This window comes from Electrona antarctica (assembly GCF_951216825.1).
Source record: "Electrona antarctica genome assembly, chromosome: 22".
NCBI lineage: Eukaryota > Metazoa > Chordata > Actinopteri > Myctophiformes > Myctophidae > Electrona > Electrona antarctica.
In genome coordinates, this window is record NC_136805.1 from 590,006 (window position 1) to 608,511 (window position 18,506).

Below are 18,506 nucleotides of genomic sequence, written 5' to 3' on the forward strand. Positions count from 1 at the left end.
CTCTCCGATCATGAATCTGCTCTCACCTCTCCGATCATAGAATCTGCTCTCACCTCTCCGATCATAGAATCTGCTCTCACCTCTCCGATCATGAATCTGCTCTCACCTCTCCGATCATAGAATCTGCTCTCACCTCTCCGATCATAGAATCTGCTCTCACCTCTCCGATCATAGAATCTGCTCTCACCTCTCCGATCATAGAATCTGCTCTCACCTCTCCGATCATAGAATCTGCTCTCACCTCTCCGATCATGAATCTGCTCTCACCTCTCCGATCATGAATCTGCTCTCACCTCTCCGATCATAGAATCTGCTCTCACCTCTCCGATCATAGAATCTGCTCTCACCTCTCCGATCATGAATCTGCTCTCACCTCTCCGATCATGAATCTGCTCTCACCTCTCCGATCATAGAATCTGCTCTCACCTCTCCGATCATAGAATCTGCTCTCACCTCTCCGATCATGCCGTTCCAGGTCCCTCGGACCAGTTTGCCGTGCTTTCCGTTGGTGACCAGGTAGAGATCGTAGGAGAACTTGATGGTCTTGGACAGTTTCTTCAGGATGTCGATGCAGAAGCCCTTACAGCACAGCTTGGTGTACGGCTCAGAGTGGCCCACGATGCTGAAACACACGCACGTGCGCACACGCACGCACGCACGCACGCACGCACACACACACACACACACACACACACACACACACACACACACACACACACACACACACACACACACACACACACACACACACACACACACACACACACACACACACACACACTTAATTAAATGACCAGTGCTTGGCTGTTATGCATCCACCGTTCTGTGCTTGATACTTGATTGTTTGATATAAAGTCCAGACAATAAAATCCTTCCTTCTAAAGTCCTTCTGTTATGGAACAAGTATGAACCGACCAAATCTGCACCATTAGAACAAGTAGTGTAATAGCATGGAATAGTCACTGTTTAGGCTACAAGCTCGTCATGTCACTCTAGCAAAGTGATTGATCTGTGTCTCTCCTATAAGGTCCTACTTGCCCCACGACAAGGATACAGGCTGGAAGCGACAAATGTTTACGCCCCTTTTGGGATATTTTGCTGGGCCCTGTAGCGGCCAGCTGTACGGCGGTGGTGGTGTAGCATCCATCAGCAACGTGAAGGACACTCAGACAGGCCTCGTTGGTTCAGATCAATGGCTGTTAAGAGAGTCTACAAAACCACCGCCGTCTGGCTGTGTTTTAGGACACTTCTGACTGCCCCACGTGCACTGATGTGCACACGCACGCACGCACACACGATAGATGTCTGAGTGGCTGTTGTGGTCTCTAATCAAAGGCTATTACGGTGTGTGGACGGACACGCACGTGTGCACACACACACACACACACACACACACACACACACACACACACACACACACACACACACACACACACACACACACACACACACACACACACACACACACACACACACACACACACACACAGCATTGATGATGTGTCCAGTGGCCTCGGTGCTTAATGGTCTGTAGGAACAGAAGGAACTCGAAGAGAGATGAAAGACAATGTAGCACCACGTGCACTGAGACACACACACACACACACACACACACACACAGTGTAGCACCACGTGCACTGAGACACACACACACCCACACACACACACACACACACCCACACAATGTAGCACCACGTGCACTGAGCTGAGACACACACACACATACGCACGCACACGCACACAGTGTAGCACCACTTACACTGAGTCAGTCGCACGCACGCACGCACGCACGCACGCACGCACGCACGCACGCACGCACGCACGCACGCACGCACGCACGCACGCACGCACGCACGCACGCACGCACGCACGCACGCACGCACGCACGCACGCACGCACGCACGCACGCACACCCAGTGAGAGTAGATACAAATAACACTCAACGAGGTAGTGCGGGTGGGGTGGTGGTGGGGGGGGGGGGTTGTGGGGGAGGGTGGGGGGGGTTCCATATTGTACTTCAAACAGAGTCAAACTTCTTTCCATTCTTTCTTTTTTGGGCTTTGCCAAAAAAAACCAACAGGTTTTCTTTTTTAAAGCTCAGACCGTCTGGTCTCTGAGAGCTAGCGTTGTTAAAACCCTGCCTGCAGAGCACACTGCTGGAACGTCTAGACTGCCTTTACCTCCTCCTGCTAGCGCTAACGTGCTAACGTGCTAACGTGCTTTTTACATCGTTTGTCTCGAGGGACTCATGGCGACAAGAGAGCTCAACTCCATCCAGTATAAATAAAATACTTTCAAACAACTACTATTACTACAATACTCAACTATACAAGCATGAGGTGAAAAGTATCAATACTACATTGTAGGAATACTCTGTTACAAGTGAGAGTTTGATGTTCTAAATATATATTTTGTACTAAAGCGTTGCATCAACACGCCTGAGAACGCCTGGATCAGTGACTGTAGGACAGTGGTGGAAGAAGTAAATCTGATCATTTACTTCAGTAAATGAAGCAATACCACAATGTAGAAAATACTCGGTTACTTTTAACCCATTCAGGCCCGACATCGAAAAGATTTGAGGCACATTTGAAAGATTTTTCAAAAATAGCAGATCTACAAGTTCATAGCGCGCCACTCGGTGGCACGCTATGAACTTGCGGTCAGTGTTGTTTTCGTCGACTAAAACTAAATCGAAAAATGTTCGCCGACTACCTTTTTCCACTGACGAAAACGGCCCCTTGTCAAGCAGCTCTTTGAAATGTAAATGGCGTTAAGAGAACTATACTCGTCTAGAGAGAATATTAACGAGGCTGTGTTCCTGGTCTCCTGGTTGTCTCGGTGTGGAGACCAGGCTGTGTTCCTGGTCTGCTGGTGTCTCTGTGTGGAGACCAGGCTGTGTTCCTGGTCTGCTGGTGTCTCTGTGTGGAGACCAGGCTGTGTTCCTGGTCTCCTGGTGTCTCTGTGTGGAGACCAGGCTGTGTTCCTGGTCTCCTGGTTGTCTCTGTGTGGAGACCAGGCTGTGTTCCTGGTCTGCTGGTGTCTCTGTGTGGAGACCAGGCTGTGTTCCTGGTCTCCTGGTGTCTCTGTGTGGAGACCAGGCTGTGTTCCTGGTCTGCTGGTTGTCTCGCTGTGGAGACCAGGCTGTGTTCCTGGTCTCCTGGTGTCTCTGTGTGGAGACCAGGCTGTGTTCCTGGTCTCCTGGTTGTCTCTGTGTGGAGACCAGGCTGTGTTCCTGGTCTCCTGGTTGTCTCGCTGTGGAGACCAGGCTGTGTTCCTGGTCTCCTGGTTGTCTCGCTGTGGAGACCAGGCTGTGTTCCTGGTCTCCTGGTGGTCTCGCTGTGGAGACCAGGCTGTGTTCCTGTCTCCACAGTCCCATTTTTTACAGTCTTTGGTATGACCCGGCCGGGGATCGAACCCCGACCTCCCAGTTTCAGGGCGGACACTCTAACCACAAGGCCACTGAGCTGGTCAACCTACCTCAGGTTGGAGGCTCTACGTATTTAAACAGTAAGTTAACACGGAGTCCGCAAGAACCGTAGTAACCGTGGGGTTAAATTAGACGTGTAGCCCGCTAGAACTACGTCTTCTAGGGTTTATATTCTTTAATCCATGTTTTGATCGGATCGCATCTGTAGCTGCCTCTCGTTAGCATCACAGTGTAAAGTGGGACACCTAGTGGCCGCGGACATTTTGAAGACGCGCGCGCATCCACTTGGACTATGTGCTGCTTTCAATGGCCTGCATCTCCAAATCGGCGCTACAATGAATGTAGTTCATGGTGAAAACAACGTTTTTCAACGGCCGACAGGAGGCGCTGTGATACTCAAGGGCCTGTAGGAGGCGCTGTGATACTCAACGGCCTGTAGCAGGCGCTGTGATACTCAAGGGCCTGTAGGAGGCGCTGTGATACTCAACGGCCTGTAGCAGGCGCTGTGATACTCAACGGCCTGTAGCAGGCGCTGTGATACTCAACGGCCTGTAGCAGGCGCTGTGATGCTCAACGGCCTGTAGGAGGCGCTGTGATACTCAACGGCCTGTAGCAGGCACTGTGATACTCAACGGCCTGTAGCAGGCGCTGTGATACTCAACGGCCTGTAGGAGGCGCTGTGATACTCAACGGCCTGTAGCAGGCGCTGTGATGCTCAACGGCCTGTAGCAGGCGCTGTGATACTCAACGGCCTGTAGCAGGCGCTGTGATGCTCAACGGCCTGTAGCAGGCGCTGTGATACTCAACGGCCTGTAGCAGGCGCTGTGATACTCAACGGCCTGTAGCAGGCGCTGTGATACTCAACGGCCTGTAGCAGGCGCTGTGATACTCAACGGCCTGTAGCAGGCGCTGTGATACTCAACGGCCTGTAGCAGGCGCTGTGATACTCAAGGGCCTGTAGGAGGCGCTGTGATACTCGCGGTCGGCCGACCGAGAGAACAACAACCGGTCAAGACAACCACACACAGCATGTTGTCATTGTAACATCCGGTTACGGATAATATTTGGCTCTTCAAAATAAGGGCTGCGCCGTGCGATAAAACCTTGGCAATGCGCGATAAATAGATTCATAAATGTCCTTGCTGTCCTTTGTGACCGTCACAGTTTGTGGAGGAGAATGTTTCACGCACGCACGCACGCGCACACGCACACGCACACACACACACACACACACACACACACACACACACACACACACACCTGGAGCTCTGCTGCGCCAGCCCTGAAGAGGAAAAAAAAAGAAGGATTGATGTGAAATGATACCTTTCCACTTCACTGTGGTGGAAATAATGGACCTGCTTGTGTTGTTTTATTAGCCCTGGTCTGTTGTTTTATTAGCCCTGGTGCTGGAGACCCACTCGCCCATGGCTGAGAAAATAAACACACGACCTGGGACGCTGCGCCTTCTGTTGCCAACGTGCACGCACATACACGCGCCCAAGCACGCACGCACACACGCACAAACGCACACACACGCACGCCCATGCACGCACAAACACAGTCATGCACCTGATCAGGTGGGGAACAATGAAAAAAAGGTGTCACATACTACTACTACTACTACCGTATGTTTGCATATGGGTTGCTACAATTTAACAGGTTATGTTTTAAGTTTTGTTGGTTTATGGTGTTTTAAAATACTATACACGGCGGCCTGGAAATCCAGTAACTGTAGCTGTCCATGGTTCTATAGTAACTGTAGCTGTCCATGGTTCTATAGTAACTGTAGCTGTCCATGGTCCTGAAGTAACTGTAGCTGTCCATGGTCCTGAAGTAACTGTAGCTGTCCATGGTCCTGAAGTAACTGTAGCTGTCCATGGTTCTATAGTAACTGTAGCTGTCCATGGTCCTGAAGTAACTGTAGCTGTCCATGGTTCTATAGTAACTATAGCTGTCCATGGTTCTGCAGTAACTGTAGCTGTCCATGGTCCTGAAGTAACTGTAGCTTCTGTCCATGGTTCTGAAGTAACTGTAGCTGTCCATGGTTCTGAAGTAACTGTAGCTGTCCATGGTTCTGAAGTAACTGTAGCTGTCCATGGTTCTGAAGTAACTGTAGCTGTCCATGGTTCTGAAGTAACGGTAGCTGCTGTCCATGGTTCTGAAGTAACTGTAGCTGCTTTCCATGGTTCTGAAGTAACTGTAGCTGCTGTCCATGGTTCTGAAGTAACTGTAGCTGCTGTCCATGGTTCTGAAGTAACTGTAGCTGTCCATGGTTCTGAAGTAACTGTAGCTGCTTTCCATGGTTCTGAAGTAACTGTAGCTGCTGTCCATGGTTCTGAAGTAACTGTAGCTGCTGTCCATGGTTCTGAAGTAACTGTAGCTGCTGTCCATGGTTCTGAAGTAACTGTAGCTGCTGTCCATGGTTCTGAAGTAACTGTAGCTGTCCATGGTTCTGCAGTAACTGTAGCTGCTGTCCATGGTGCTGACGTAACCTGTTTCTACCAAGCAAATAGAAACGGCAGGATTTCTACTCCTGGAAAGTTAGCATGCTATAATGGAAGCCATGGTTTTCTTCAATAGAAATCTGAACAAAATAATGTGAATTCTTGTTTGAAAAGAAGAACCCGCCTATAGCGATGATGTCACTGGTGGGAGTGTTTCTGAGGTGTCCACAGCCCTCCTATGGGACGCAGCCAGAGTAAAAATAAATAAAAAATTGTACCATATTATAATGAGCATTAGTGAAAACTAACTATGTGAATATATAGGTTGAAAATGTGGTTAAGTTGTTGTTAAAGTAAAACATCTCAATGTGTCTTCCACATTGGGGCCGCAGCGAGTCTTGCTCGCACACACACACACACACACACACACACACACACACACACACACACACATTTAACAGGTTATGTTTTAAGTTTTGTTGGTTTATGGTGTTTTAAAATACTATACACGGCGGCCTGGAAATCCAGTAACTGTAGCTGTCCATGCTTCTATAGTAACTGTAGCTGTCCATGGTTCTATAGTAACTGTAGCTGTCCATGGTTCTATAGTAACTGTAGCTGTGTCCATGGTTCTATAGTAACTGTAGCTGTCCATGGTCCTGAAGTAACTGTAGCTGTCCATGGTCCTGAAGTAACTGTAGCTGTCCATGGTTCTATAGTAACTGTAGCTGTCCATGGTTCTATAGTAACTGTAGCTGTCCATGGTTCTATAGTAACTGTAGCTGTCCATGGTTCTATAGTAACTGTAGCTGTGTCCATGGTTCTATAGTAACTGTAGCTGTCCATGGTCCTGAAGTAACTGTAGCTGTCCATGGTTCTATAGTAACTGTAGCTGTCCATGGTTCTATAGTAACTGTAGCTGTCCATGGTCCTGAAGTAACTGTAGCTGTCCATGGTCCTGAAGTAACTGTAGCTGTCCATGGTTCTATAGTAACTGTAGCTGTCCATGGTTCTATAGTAACTGTAGCTGTCCATGGTTCTATAGTAACTGTAGCTGTCCATGGTTCTATAGTAACTGTAGCTGTCCATGGTTCTACAGTAACTGTAGCTGTCCATGGTTCTATAGTAACTGTAGCTGTCCATGGTTCTACAGTAACTGTAGCTGTCCATGGTCCTGAAGTAACTGTAGCTGTCCATGGTTCTATAGTAACTGTAGCTGTCCATGGTTCTATAGTAACTGTAGCTGTCCATGGTTCTACAGTAACTGTAGCTGTCCATGGTCCTGAAGTAACTGTAGCTTCTGTCCATGGTTCTATAGTAACTGTAGCTGTCCATGGTTCTATAGTAACTGTAGTTGTCCATGGTTCTGAAGTAACTGTAGCTGTCCATGGTTCTGAAGTAACTGTAGCTGTCCATGGTTCTGAAGTAACTGTAGCTGTCCATGGTTCTGAAGTAACTGTAGCTGTCCATGGTTCTGAAGTAACGGTAGCTGCTGTCCATGGTTCTGAAGTAACTGTAGCTGCTGTCCATGGTTCTGAAGTAACTGTAGCTGTCCATGGTTCTGAAGTAACTGTAGCTGCTGTCCATGGTTCTGAAGTAACTGTAGCTGCCCATGGTTCTGAAGTAACTGTAGCTGCTTTCCATGGTTCTGAAGTAACTGTAGCTGTCCATGGTTCTGAAGTAACTGTAGCTGTCCATGGTTCTGAAGTAACTGTAGCTGTCCATGGTTCTGAAGTAACTGTAGCTGCTGTCCATGGTTCTGAAGTAACTGTAGCTGCTGTCCATGGTTCTGAAGTAACTGTAGCTGTCCATGGTTCTGAAGTAACTGTAGCTGCTGTCCATGGTGCTGACGTAACCTGTTTCTACCAAGCAAATAGAAACGGCAGGATTTCTACTCCTGGAAAGTTAGCATGCTATAATGGAAGCCATGGTTTTCGCTTCAATAGAAATGTGAACAAAATAATGTGAAATCTTGTTTGAAAAGAAGAACCCGCCTATAGCGATGATGTCACTGGTGGGAGTGTTTCTGAGGTGTCCACAGCCCTTCTATGGGACGCAGCCAGAGTAAAAATAAATAAAAAATTGTACCATATTATAATGAGCATTAGTGAAAACTAACTATGTGAATATATAGGTTGAAAATGTGGTTAAGTTGTTGTTAAAGTAAAACATCTCAATGTGTCTTCCACCTTGGGGCCGCAGCGAGTCTTGCTCACACACACACACACACACACACACACACACACACACACACACACACACACACACACACACACACACACACACACACACACACACACACACACCCCTAGGTGTGAGTGACAGCCTGAGCACACGGGATGGCTGAGTATGGGGGGTAGGGAGGAGAGGGGAGGGGGGGGGGGAAGGGGGAGTATCAGGCGAAGAGACGCTGAGGGAACGGAAGAGAAAATGAAAGAGCGACTGAGCAAACGAAACGGAACGAAAACAAGGGATTTAAATGATTTAAACAAATGTAGCGAGATGATCGTTAACACGCCGTTGTGATTTGAATGGCAGAGAAAACAGAGCGGAGGGGGGGGACGGAGGGGGGGGGGGATTAATTGCTGTAGACAGAAGAAGGCCACCTGTCATCATTACACAGTCTGCTGACGCACGCACGCACGCACGCACGCACGCACGCAGACACGCACGCACGCACGCACGCACGCACGCACGCACGCACGCACGCACGCACGCACGCACGCACGCACGCACGCACATACGCACATTCCTCAGAGGAGCAGCAGCTGTGTTGTGCCGTGTATGTGTGTGTGTGTGTGTGTGTGTGTGTGCAAAATGCCCAGAAACTAGCACAGCGTGGAGGGAAGCGTCCCAATGGAGTTGGAGTACAGAGAGAGAGAGAGAGAGAGAATTTCATATATATATATATATATATATATATATATATATACACACACATATACGTGTGAACGTCTGTAATCCATGTATATATATATATATATATATATATATATGTATATGTATATGTATATGTATATATATATATATATATATATTTATATATATATATATGTATATATACATGGATTACAGACGTTCACACGTATATGTGTGTGTATATATATATATATATATATATATATATATATATATATATATACATATACATATATATATATATATGTATATATATATATATATATATATATATATATATACATATATATATATATATACACACACATACACGTGTGAACGTCTGTAATCCACGTAACTCGACGCGTTGTGAGCTTGTAGATCGGCTATTTTCAGCAAGTGTAAAAACAGTCATTACGACGGCGTCATGGCCCGCCAAGATACATTTCAGTCGACTAAAACTAGACTAAACACTAAAACAGTCCGGGTGACTAAGACTAAAACTAAAATAGAACTTTGCTTCCATAAACAACACTGATTCATTGTCAATGGGAATATAATATCTGTGTAAAAACGTTTGTGAACAAACACTAAAAAGCACTTGGAATTGTAGGAGTTGAGGCATAGGAAGGAATATTCCACCCACTCTCTCTCTGTAGTCTCACCCCAAAGTGGGGTCCGGGGACCCCCAGGGGTCCTTGAGGGAGTTCCAGGGGGTCCCCCAGCTAAATGATAGTTTGGAAGTAAATGGACCCTTATGCGTCTGTGACTCTGAGAGTGTACAGAAAGGGGCTTAAATTGATAACATTATAATCATGATTTAAGACAAATCTTACAACTCTCCTTCTAAAAGAATAGAACAAATCTATGGTGTCTATGGTGCTGAACTATTGCTACTGCCATTTAGCGGTGGATGAGTTAAATTCACTTTTACAATATAAATGGTTTTTTTTAGATAGAAATGACATTAAATGGGGGTCCGTAGACTAATATGCAGGTCAAACTGGGGATCCTTAAAATTAAAGGGGTTGAGAATCACTGCTAGAGCCGTACAGATCTTCTCTTATGGGGGTCCCTGGGATACATTTTCAAATGGGGGTCTGTCGGCTAATTAGTGTCAATTCGGGGGTCCTTGACGTGAAAAGGTTTGGGAACCGGCGGTCTTAGGAAAGGTTTGGGAACCGGTGGTCTTAGGAACGGTTTGGGAACCGGTGGTCTTAGGAAAGGTTTGGGAACCGGTGGTCTTAGGAAAGGTTTTGGAACCGGTGGTCTTAGGAAAGGTTTTGGAACCGGTGGTCTTAGGAACGGTTTGGGAACCGGTGGTCTTAGGAACGGTTTGGGAACCGGTGGTCTTAGGAATGGTTTGGGAACCGGTGGTCTTAGGAAAGGTTTGGGAACCGGTGGTCTTAGGAAAGGTTTGGGAACCGGTGGTCTTAGGAAAGGTTTTGGAACCGGTGGTCTTAGGAAAGGTTTGGGAACCGGTGGTCTTAGGAAAGGTTTGGGAACCGGTGGTCTTAGGAAAGGTTTGGGAACCGGTGGTCTTAGGAAAGGTTTGGGAACCGGTGGTCTTAGGAAAGGTTTGGGAACCGGTGGTCTTAGGAAAGGTTTGGGAACCGGTGGTCTTAGGAAAGGTTTGGGAACCGGTGGTCTTAGGAAAGGTTTGGGAACCGGTGGTCTTAGGAAAGGTTTGGGAACCGGTGGTCTTAGGAAAGGTTTGGGAACCGGTGGTCTTAGGAAAGGTTTGGGAACCGGTGGTCTTAGGAAAGGTTTGGGAACCGGTGGTCTTAGGAAAGGTTTGGGAACCGGTGGTCTTAGGAAAGTTGTGGAGGTTTCAGTTCATTTCATTTGGACGGATGTTTTTCTTACAGGCAGCCGTTTGAAGTAAAATAGCGCCAGAGTCAAATTGGCATCGTTAAGGCGTGCATGGAAACAGTTTGCGTTGACTGTAGACGTTGTAGACGTCAAGAGAGAGAAGATACCGACAGACCGACCGACTGACAGACAGATGTTGTCTTGGACCGTTGCCAAAACAGGAGGACCAAAGCGAGCCCATCATGCTGCTGTAGCAGTGAGGAACAAACTTTATTCCTTTGGAGGTTGTGATGGAGGGACCTTCAACAACATGGAACAGATGGATGTCCATGTCTTCAACACAGTGTCTTTATGCAGGAAGAGGTCACCTCCAGTAAAACCTGGAAGAGGAGACAGTCACCTTGAGGTTCCATCCAGGCGCTGGGGCCACACAGCTGTGTTGGTTGAAGATACAGTCTACATCTGGGGAGGCTGCTGGGGAGCGGAGTACTACAATGTGCTTTATGCATTTTGATGTAGACATCCACAGATGGTTGAAAACCAAGGTTTCTGGCACTGTTCCAGAGGAGAGGTACAACCACTCAGCCTGTGTGTTGGAGAAGGACATGTTTATCCATGGAGGACAGTCCCAGCTGACTGGATCCACTAATGATATGTACAAGTTGGACACCAGCACAATGGTCTGGACTTTAATTAACACCAGAGGAACTCCAGCGCCTGCTTCATATATTCACTCTGCCACCATCATCGGGACAAAGATGTTTGTATTTGGGGGCTATGGGGGTCAGCACTACAAAACCTGTTTGACACAGAGACCAACCTCTGGATGAGCACACCTTCTGCACAGCCTCTGAATTCTGAATCAGAAGACTTTATTGCCATGACATGTAAACATGTTAGGAATTTGGTTTGGTGGACAGCAGAGTGCAGTTACAACATTAGGACAAGTGCAAAACAGGACAAGACAAGTGCAAGGAATAGTGAATAAAATAAAGTGCAGAGAGTTCAAGTGATCAGTTCAGAGCACAAGTCAGTCCATTCCACTCTGAGTGGGGGTGGAGGGAGGATAAAGGGGGGGTCAGGGGGGGACACCAGCAGCGTTGAGGAGCCGGATAGCCGTGGGGAAAAAGCTGTTTGAATGTCGGGCCTTCATAGTCTTTAGGGACCGCAACCTCCTGCCTGAGGGAAGCGGGGCAAAAAGACTGTGGCCTGGGTGTGCAGGGTCAGCCATGATCTTCCTGGCCCTCCTCGAAGCCCTACTCCTAAACAGGGCCTCAAGGGGGGGCAAAGGGCAGCCAATCACCCTCTCTGCTGATCGTATGACCCGCTGCAGCTTGGCCTTGTCCTTGGCCGCTGCAGCGGGGAACCAAACAGTGATGGCGAGGGTGACGATGGACTCTATGATGGCAGTATAGAAGTTAACCAGCAAGGTTCTTGGGAGGTGGAATTTCCTCAGCTGTCTCAGAAAAAACAGTCTCTTCTGGGCCTTTTTTGTGAGGGTGTCGATGTTGGGCCCCCACTTAAGGTCCCGAGAGACTGTCACCCCAAGGAAGCGGCATGACTCCACTGTGGCGACTGGAGTGCCTCCCAATATGATGGGAGGGGGAGGGGCCGGGGTCCTCCAGAAGGACGCTGTGCTCATTCAGCCTTTACCTACAATGGAGAGCTGTACATATTTGGTGGCAGTAACGGTAACAAGAACTTCAATGATCTGTGGAAATTCGGTCCAGAGACCTTCTCCTGGAAGAAGGTTGAGCCCAAGGGGAAAGGTACAGGTCCAACCAGGTTAACGCTACTTGGGACGACCTGTCCATCTTAGACCTGAGTCTTAGTCTTAAGACTTTATGTAAACTAGAAGTTATTCAGCATGATCTGGACCAATCAGAACTCCCACACGACATCAGGTGGGAACTGGCAGCCATGACCAATAAAGCGTAAGAAAACAACACCTACCCCACCTTTGACAATAAGTAAAAAAAAAAAAAAAAAAAAAGGGGGGAAAAAGAGAAAAAAATACGACGATGAGCAGAAAAGCAGCAACCAAATGGACCCTTACGGGTCTGTAACTCTGAGAGTGTAACACATGGAACCAAATGGACCCTTACGGGTCTGTAACTCTGAGAGTGTACACATGGAACCAAATGGACCCTTACGGGTCTGTAACTCTGAGAGTGTACACATGGAACCAAATGGACCCTTACGGGTCTGTAACTCTGAGAGTGTACACATGGAACCAAATGGACCCTTACGGGTCTGTAGCTCTGAGAGTGTAACACATGGAACCAAATGGACCCTTACGGGTCTGTAGCTCTGAGAGTGTAACACATGGAACCAAATGGACCCTTACGGGTCTGTAGCTCTGAGAGTGTAACACATGGAACCAAATGGACCCTTACGGGTCTGTAGCTCTGAGAGTGTAACACATGGAACCAAATGGACCCTTACGGGTCTGTAACTCTGAGAGTGTAACACATGGAACCAAATGGACCCTTACGGGTCTGTAACTCTGAGAGTGTAACACATGGAACCAAATGGACCCTTACGGGTCTGTAACTCTGAGAGTGTAACACATGGAACCAAATGGACCCTTACAGGTCTGTAACTCTGAGAGTGTAACACATGGAACCAAATGGACCCTTACAGGTCTGTAACTCTGAGAGTGTAACACATGGAACCAAATGGACCCTTACAGGTCTGTAACTCTGAGAGTGTAACACATGGAACCAAATGGACCCTTACAGGTCTGTAACTCTGAGAGTGTAACACATGGAACCAAATGGACCCTTACAGGTCTGTAACTCTGAGAGTGTAACACATGGAACCAAATGGACCCTTACAGGTCTGTGACTCTGAGAGTGTAACACATGGAACCAAATGGACCCTTACGGGTCTGTGACTCTGAGAGTGTAACACATGGAACCAAATGGACCCTTACGGGTCTGTAACTCTGAGAGTGTAACACATGGAACCAAATGGACCCTTACGGGTCTGTGACTCTGAGAGTGTAACACATGGAACCAAATGGACCCTTACGGGTCTGTAACTCTGAGAGTGTAACACATGGAACCAAATGGACCCTTACGGGTCTGTAACTCTGAGAGTGTAACACATGGAACCAAATGGACCCTTACGGGTCTGTAACTCTGAGAGTGTAACACATGGAACCAAATGGACCCTTACGGGTCTGTAACTCTGAGAGTGTAACACATGGAACCAAATGGACCCTTACGGGTCTGTAACTCTGAGAGTGTAACACATGGAACCAAATGGACCCTTACGGGTCTGTAACTCTGAGAGTGTAACACATGGAACCAAATGGACCCTTACGGGTCTGTGACTCTGAGAGTGTAACACATGGAACCAAATGGACCCTTACGGGTCTGTGACTCTGAGAGTGTAACACATGGAACCAAATGGACCCTTACAGGTCTGTAACTCTGAGAGTGTAACACATGGAACCAAATGGACCCTTACAGGTCTGTAACTCTGAGAGTGTAACACATGGAACCAAATGGACCCTTACAGGTCTGTAACTCTGAGAGTGTAACACATGGAACCAAATGGACCCTTACAGGTCTGTAACTCTGAGAGTGTAACACATGGAACCAAATGGACCCTTACAGGTCTGTAACTCTGAGAGTGTAACACATGGAACCAAATGGACCCTTACAGGTCTGTAACTCTGAGAGTGTAACACATGGAACCAAATGGACCCTTACGGGTCTGTAACTCTGAGAGTGTAACACATGGAACCAAATGGACCCTTACGGGTCTGTAACTCTGAGAGTGTAACACATGGAACCAAATGGACCCTTACGGGTCTGTAACTCTGAGAGTGTAACACATGGAACCAAATGGACCCTTACAGGTCTGTAACTCTGAGAGTGTAACACATGGAACCAAATGGACCCTTACAGGTCTGTAACTCTGAGAGTGTAACACATGGAACCAAATGGACCCTTACAGGTCTGTAACTCTGAGAGTGTAACACATGGAACCAAATGGACCCTTACAGGTCTGTAACTCTGAGAGTGTAACACATGGAACCAAATGGACCCTTACAGGTCTGTAACTCTGAGAGTGTAACACATGGAACCAAATGGACCCTTACAGGTCTGTAACTCTGAGAGTGTAACACATGGAACCAAATGGACCCTTACGGGTCTGTAACTCTGAGAGTGTAACACATGGAACCAAATGGACCCTTACGGGTCTGTAACTCTGAGAGTGTAACACATGGAACCAAATGGACCCTTACGGGTCTGTAACTCTGAGAGTGTAACACATGGAACCAAATGGACCCTTACGGGTCTGTAACTCTGAGAGTGTAACACATGGAACCAAATGGACCCTTACGGGTCTGTAACTCTGAGATTGTAACACATGGAACCAAATGGACCCTTACGGGTCTGTAACTCTGAGAGTGTAACACATGGAACCAAATGGACCCTTACGGGTCTGTAACTCTGAGATTGTAACACATGGAACCAAATGGACCCTTACGGGTCTGTAACTCTGAGAGTGTAACACATGGAACCAAATGGACCCTTACGGGTCTGTAACTCTGAGAGTGTAACACATGGAACCAAATGGACCCTTACGGGTCTGTGACTCTGAGAGTGTAACACATGGAACCAAATGGACCCTTACGGGTCTGTGACTCTGAGAGTGTAACACATGGAACCAAATGGACCCTTACGGGTCTGTGACTCTGAGAGTGTAACACATGGAACCAAATGGACCCTTACGGGTCTGTAACTCTGAGAGTGTAACACATGGAACCAAATGGACCCTTACGGGTCTGTGACTCTGAGAGTGTAACACATGGAACCAAATGGACCCTTACGGGTCTGTGACTCTGAGAGTGTAACACATGGAACCAAATGGACCCTTACAGGTCTGTAACTCTGAGAGTGTAACACATGGAACCAAATGGACCCTTACAGGTCTGTAACTCTGAGAGTGTAACACATGGAACCAAATGGACCCTTACAGGTCTGTAACTCTGAGAGTGTAACACATGGAACCAAATGGACCCTTACAGGTCTGTAACTCTGAGAGTGTAACACATGGAACCAAATGGACCCTTACAGGTCTGTAACTCTGAGAGTGTAACACATGGAACCAAATGGACCCTTACGGGTCTGTAACTCTGAGAGTGTAACACATGGAACCAAATGGACCCTTACGGGTCTGTAACTCTGAGAGTGTAACACATGGAACCAAATGGACCCTTACGGGTCTGTAACTCTGAGAGTGTAACACATGGAACCAAATGGACCCTTACAGGTCTGTAACTCTGAGAGTGTAACACATGGAACCAAATGGACCCTTACAGGTCTGTAACTCTGAGAGTGTAACACATGGAACCAAATGGACCCTTACAGGTCTGTAACTCTGAGAGTGTAACACATGGAACCAAATGGACCCTTACAGGTCTGTAACTCTGAGAGTGTAACACATGGAACCAAATGGACCCTTACAGGTCTGTAACTCTGAGAGTGTAACACATGGAACCAAATGGACCCTTACAGGTCTGTAACTCTGAGAGTGTAACACATGGAACCAAATGGACCCTTACAGGTCTGTAACTCTGAGAGTGTAACACATGGAACCAAATGGACCCTTACAGGTCTGTAACTCTGAGAGTGTAACACATGGAACCAAATGGACCCTTACAGGTCTGTAACTCTGAGAGTGTAACACATGGAACCAAATGGACCCTTACGGGTCTGTAACTCTGAGAGTGTAACACATGGAACCAAATGGACCCTTACGGGTCTGTAACTCTGAGATTGTAACACATGGAACCAAATGGACCCTTACGGGTCTGTAACTCTGAGAGTGTAACACATGGAACCAAATGGACCCTTACGGGTCTGTAACTCTGAGAGTGTAACACATGGAACCAAATGGACCCTTACGGGTCTGTAACTCTGAGAGTGTAACACATGGAACCAAATGGACCCTTACGGGTCTGTAACTCTGAGAGTGTAACACATGGAACCAAATGGACCCTTACGGGTCTGTGACTCTGAGAGTGTAACACATGGAACCAAATGGACCCTTACGGGTCTGTGACTCTGAGAGTGTAACACATGGAACCATATGGACCCTTACAGGTCTGTAACCAAATGGACCCTTATACTCCAGTGCTTTAACTCCACTTTCAGTGGAGTAATATTTGACCAGGAGTATAAATACTGAAGTACTTTGAGCTGAGTACTTTGTCCAGTGCTGTGTTTGACACTCAAGGTTATTTTTCCTTTTTTTTGAGTGGTGCAACCACTCCTATAGACAGCTATGTGTGTGTGTGTGTGTGTGTCTGTGTCCCTGTGCCCCTGTGTCCCTGTGTCCCTGTGTCCGAGCACGGAAATATATAGCCTTTGTTCACCACCAAGTGTCACTGTTGCACAGCCTAACACACTGACACAGACACACACACAGGCCAGGGAGGAGTGCCAGTACAGTACAGTACAGTACAGTACAGTACAGTACAGTACAGTACAGTACAGTACAGTACAACTCACTTCAGATGGGTCTGATTTTTTTTCCTTTTTTTTGGTGCCGGCTGCTTTCAGAAGTCCTCAGTGTGTGTGCGTTCGCGCCACGGGTGCCTTAAAATAGCGCGATCGAATGTCCTAATGACGGAAAATAATCCATGATCGGTTGGTGAAAAAATGTACGAAGAACAGCCGACCGTAGCGCGCTGCCATTGCAGGGAGATTTCCCAGCGGTCCCCAGACAGACGTTTTGTTTTTTTATGTCACGTGATCCAGACGTCTGACAAAGCAGTGTTGATTTCGTCGACTAAATCGAAGACGAAACATGTCCGCCGACTACCTTTTCTCACCGACGAAAACTAAATAGAAACTAGATTAACACATTTAAAACTAAGCTATGAGGATTATAACTAAGACTAAACATAAAAATACAAATTATTGACAATTTCGTCAACAAATAAACTAGACTAAAATGCTAGGAAGGGGACTAGTGGAGAAGAGATCCAGTATAAGTCATTTTACAATTGCGGTTGCATGCTGAAAATACTAGATCTACAAGCTCACGGCGCGTTGTGAGCTTGTAGACCGGCTATTTTCAGCAGTCATCAAGGCTCACCAAAATACATTTTAGTCGACTACATCAACTGTAGATTTAGTCGACTAAAATCGTATCTCTTATTATTTCTCCTATTTTTCGGCACATACACGTGACTGTACAGTTCAATTAATATAAACCAACCATGTGTAAAACAAGAGTCTGCATTAAAAGGCATGGATATCAAAACATAGTTATGCAAATTATTTTTTAGGGCCATTATTATACATTTTAACCAATTAAGACCCGAGGACGATTCTACAAATGCCTTCTTAAGTCAGTAGTTTAAGATCTATTCTACAAGATATTTCCAACAATGTTCAGAAAACAGCAGATGTACAAGCTCACAGCGCGGTACGAAGTGACGCAGCACGCGTTCTGAGATCTGCTATGTTTCGAATAATCAACGCGAACATGTACAATGACACAGGATGCTTTTCCCGGATTTAAGGGGCTAATTAACACTTAACACAGCGCTAGAATTTATTGACGAATGATATAATTTACGCCAGCATTTTTCCCTATCCAGCTCTTATTTTGAAGAGCCAAAAAATCTAGACCGGATGCTGTGAACTTATGTTGGGTTGTGTGACGATGCTGTATCGTTCCATGTTTGCCGCAGGTGCTGCTTTAACATGATGCAGAAGGATTGCATCGTCGGCTCTGGGACCTGGCCTCTGGGCTCTGGGCCCTGGGCTCTGGGTCCTGGCCTCTGGGCCCTGGGCTCTGGGCCCTGGCCTCTGGGCTCTGGGCTCTGGGCTCTGGGCCCTGGGCTCTGGGTCCTGTGCCCTGGAATAAACCTTGTCTTGTGAAGCACAGATGTG

The 18,506-nt window shown here is 47.0% G+C and overlaps 1 protein-coding gene across 1 annotated transcript in view; it reads right to left on the minus strand.

Annotated features, from left to right (window-relative positions):
- The window catches only part of LOC306915937 (glutamate receptor ionotropic, NMDA 2C-like), a gene marked incomplete at its 5' end in the record, with an annotated part of 162,874 nt that overhangs the window by 64,107 nt on the left and 80,261 nt on the right, over positions 1-18,506 (minus strand). Inside the window, one exon of the mRNA XM_079493608.1 lies at positions 454-622. Within this exon, the coding sequence (XP_079349734.1) occupies positions 454-622 (169 nt within the window). The remainder of the gene's footprint in view (positions 1-453; positions 623-18,506) is intronic.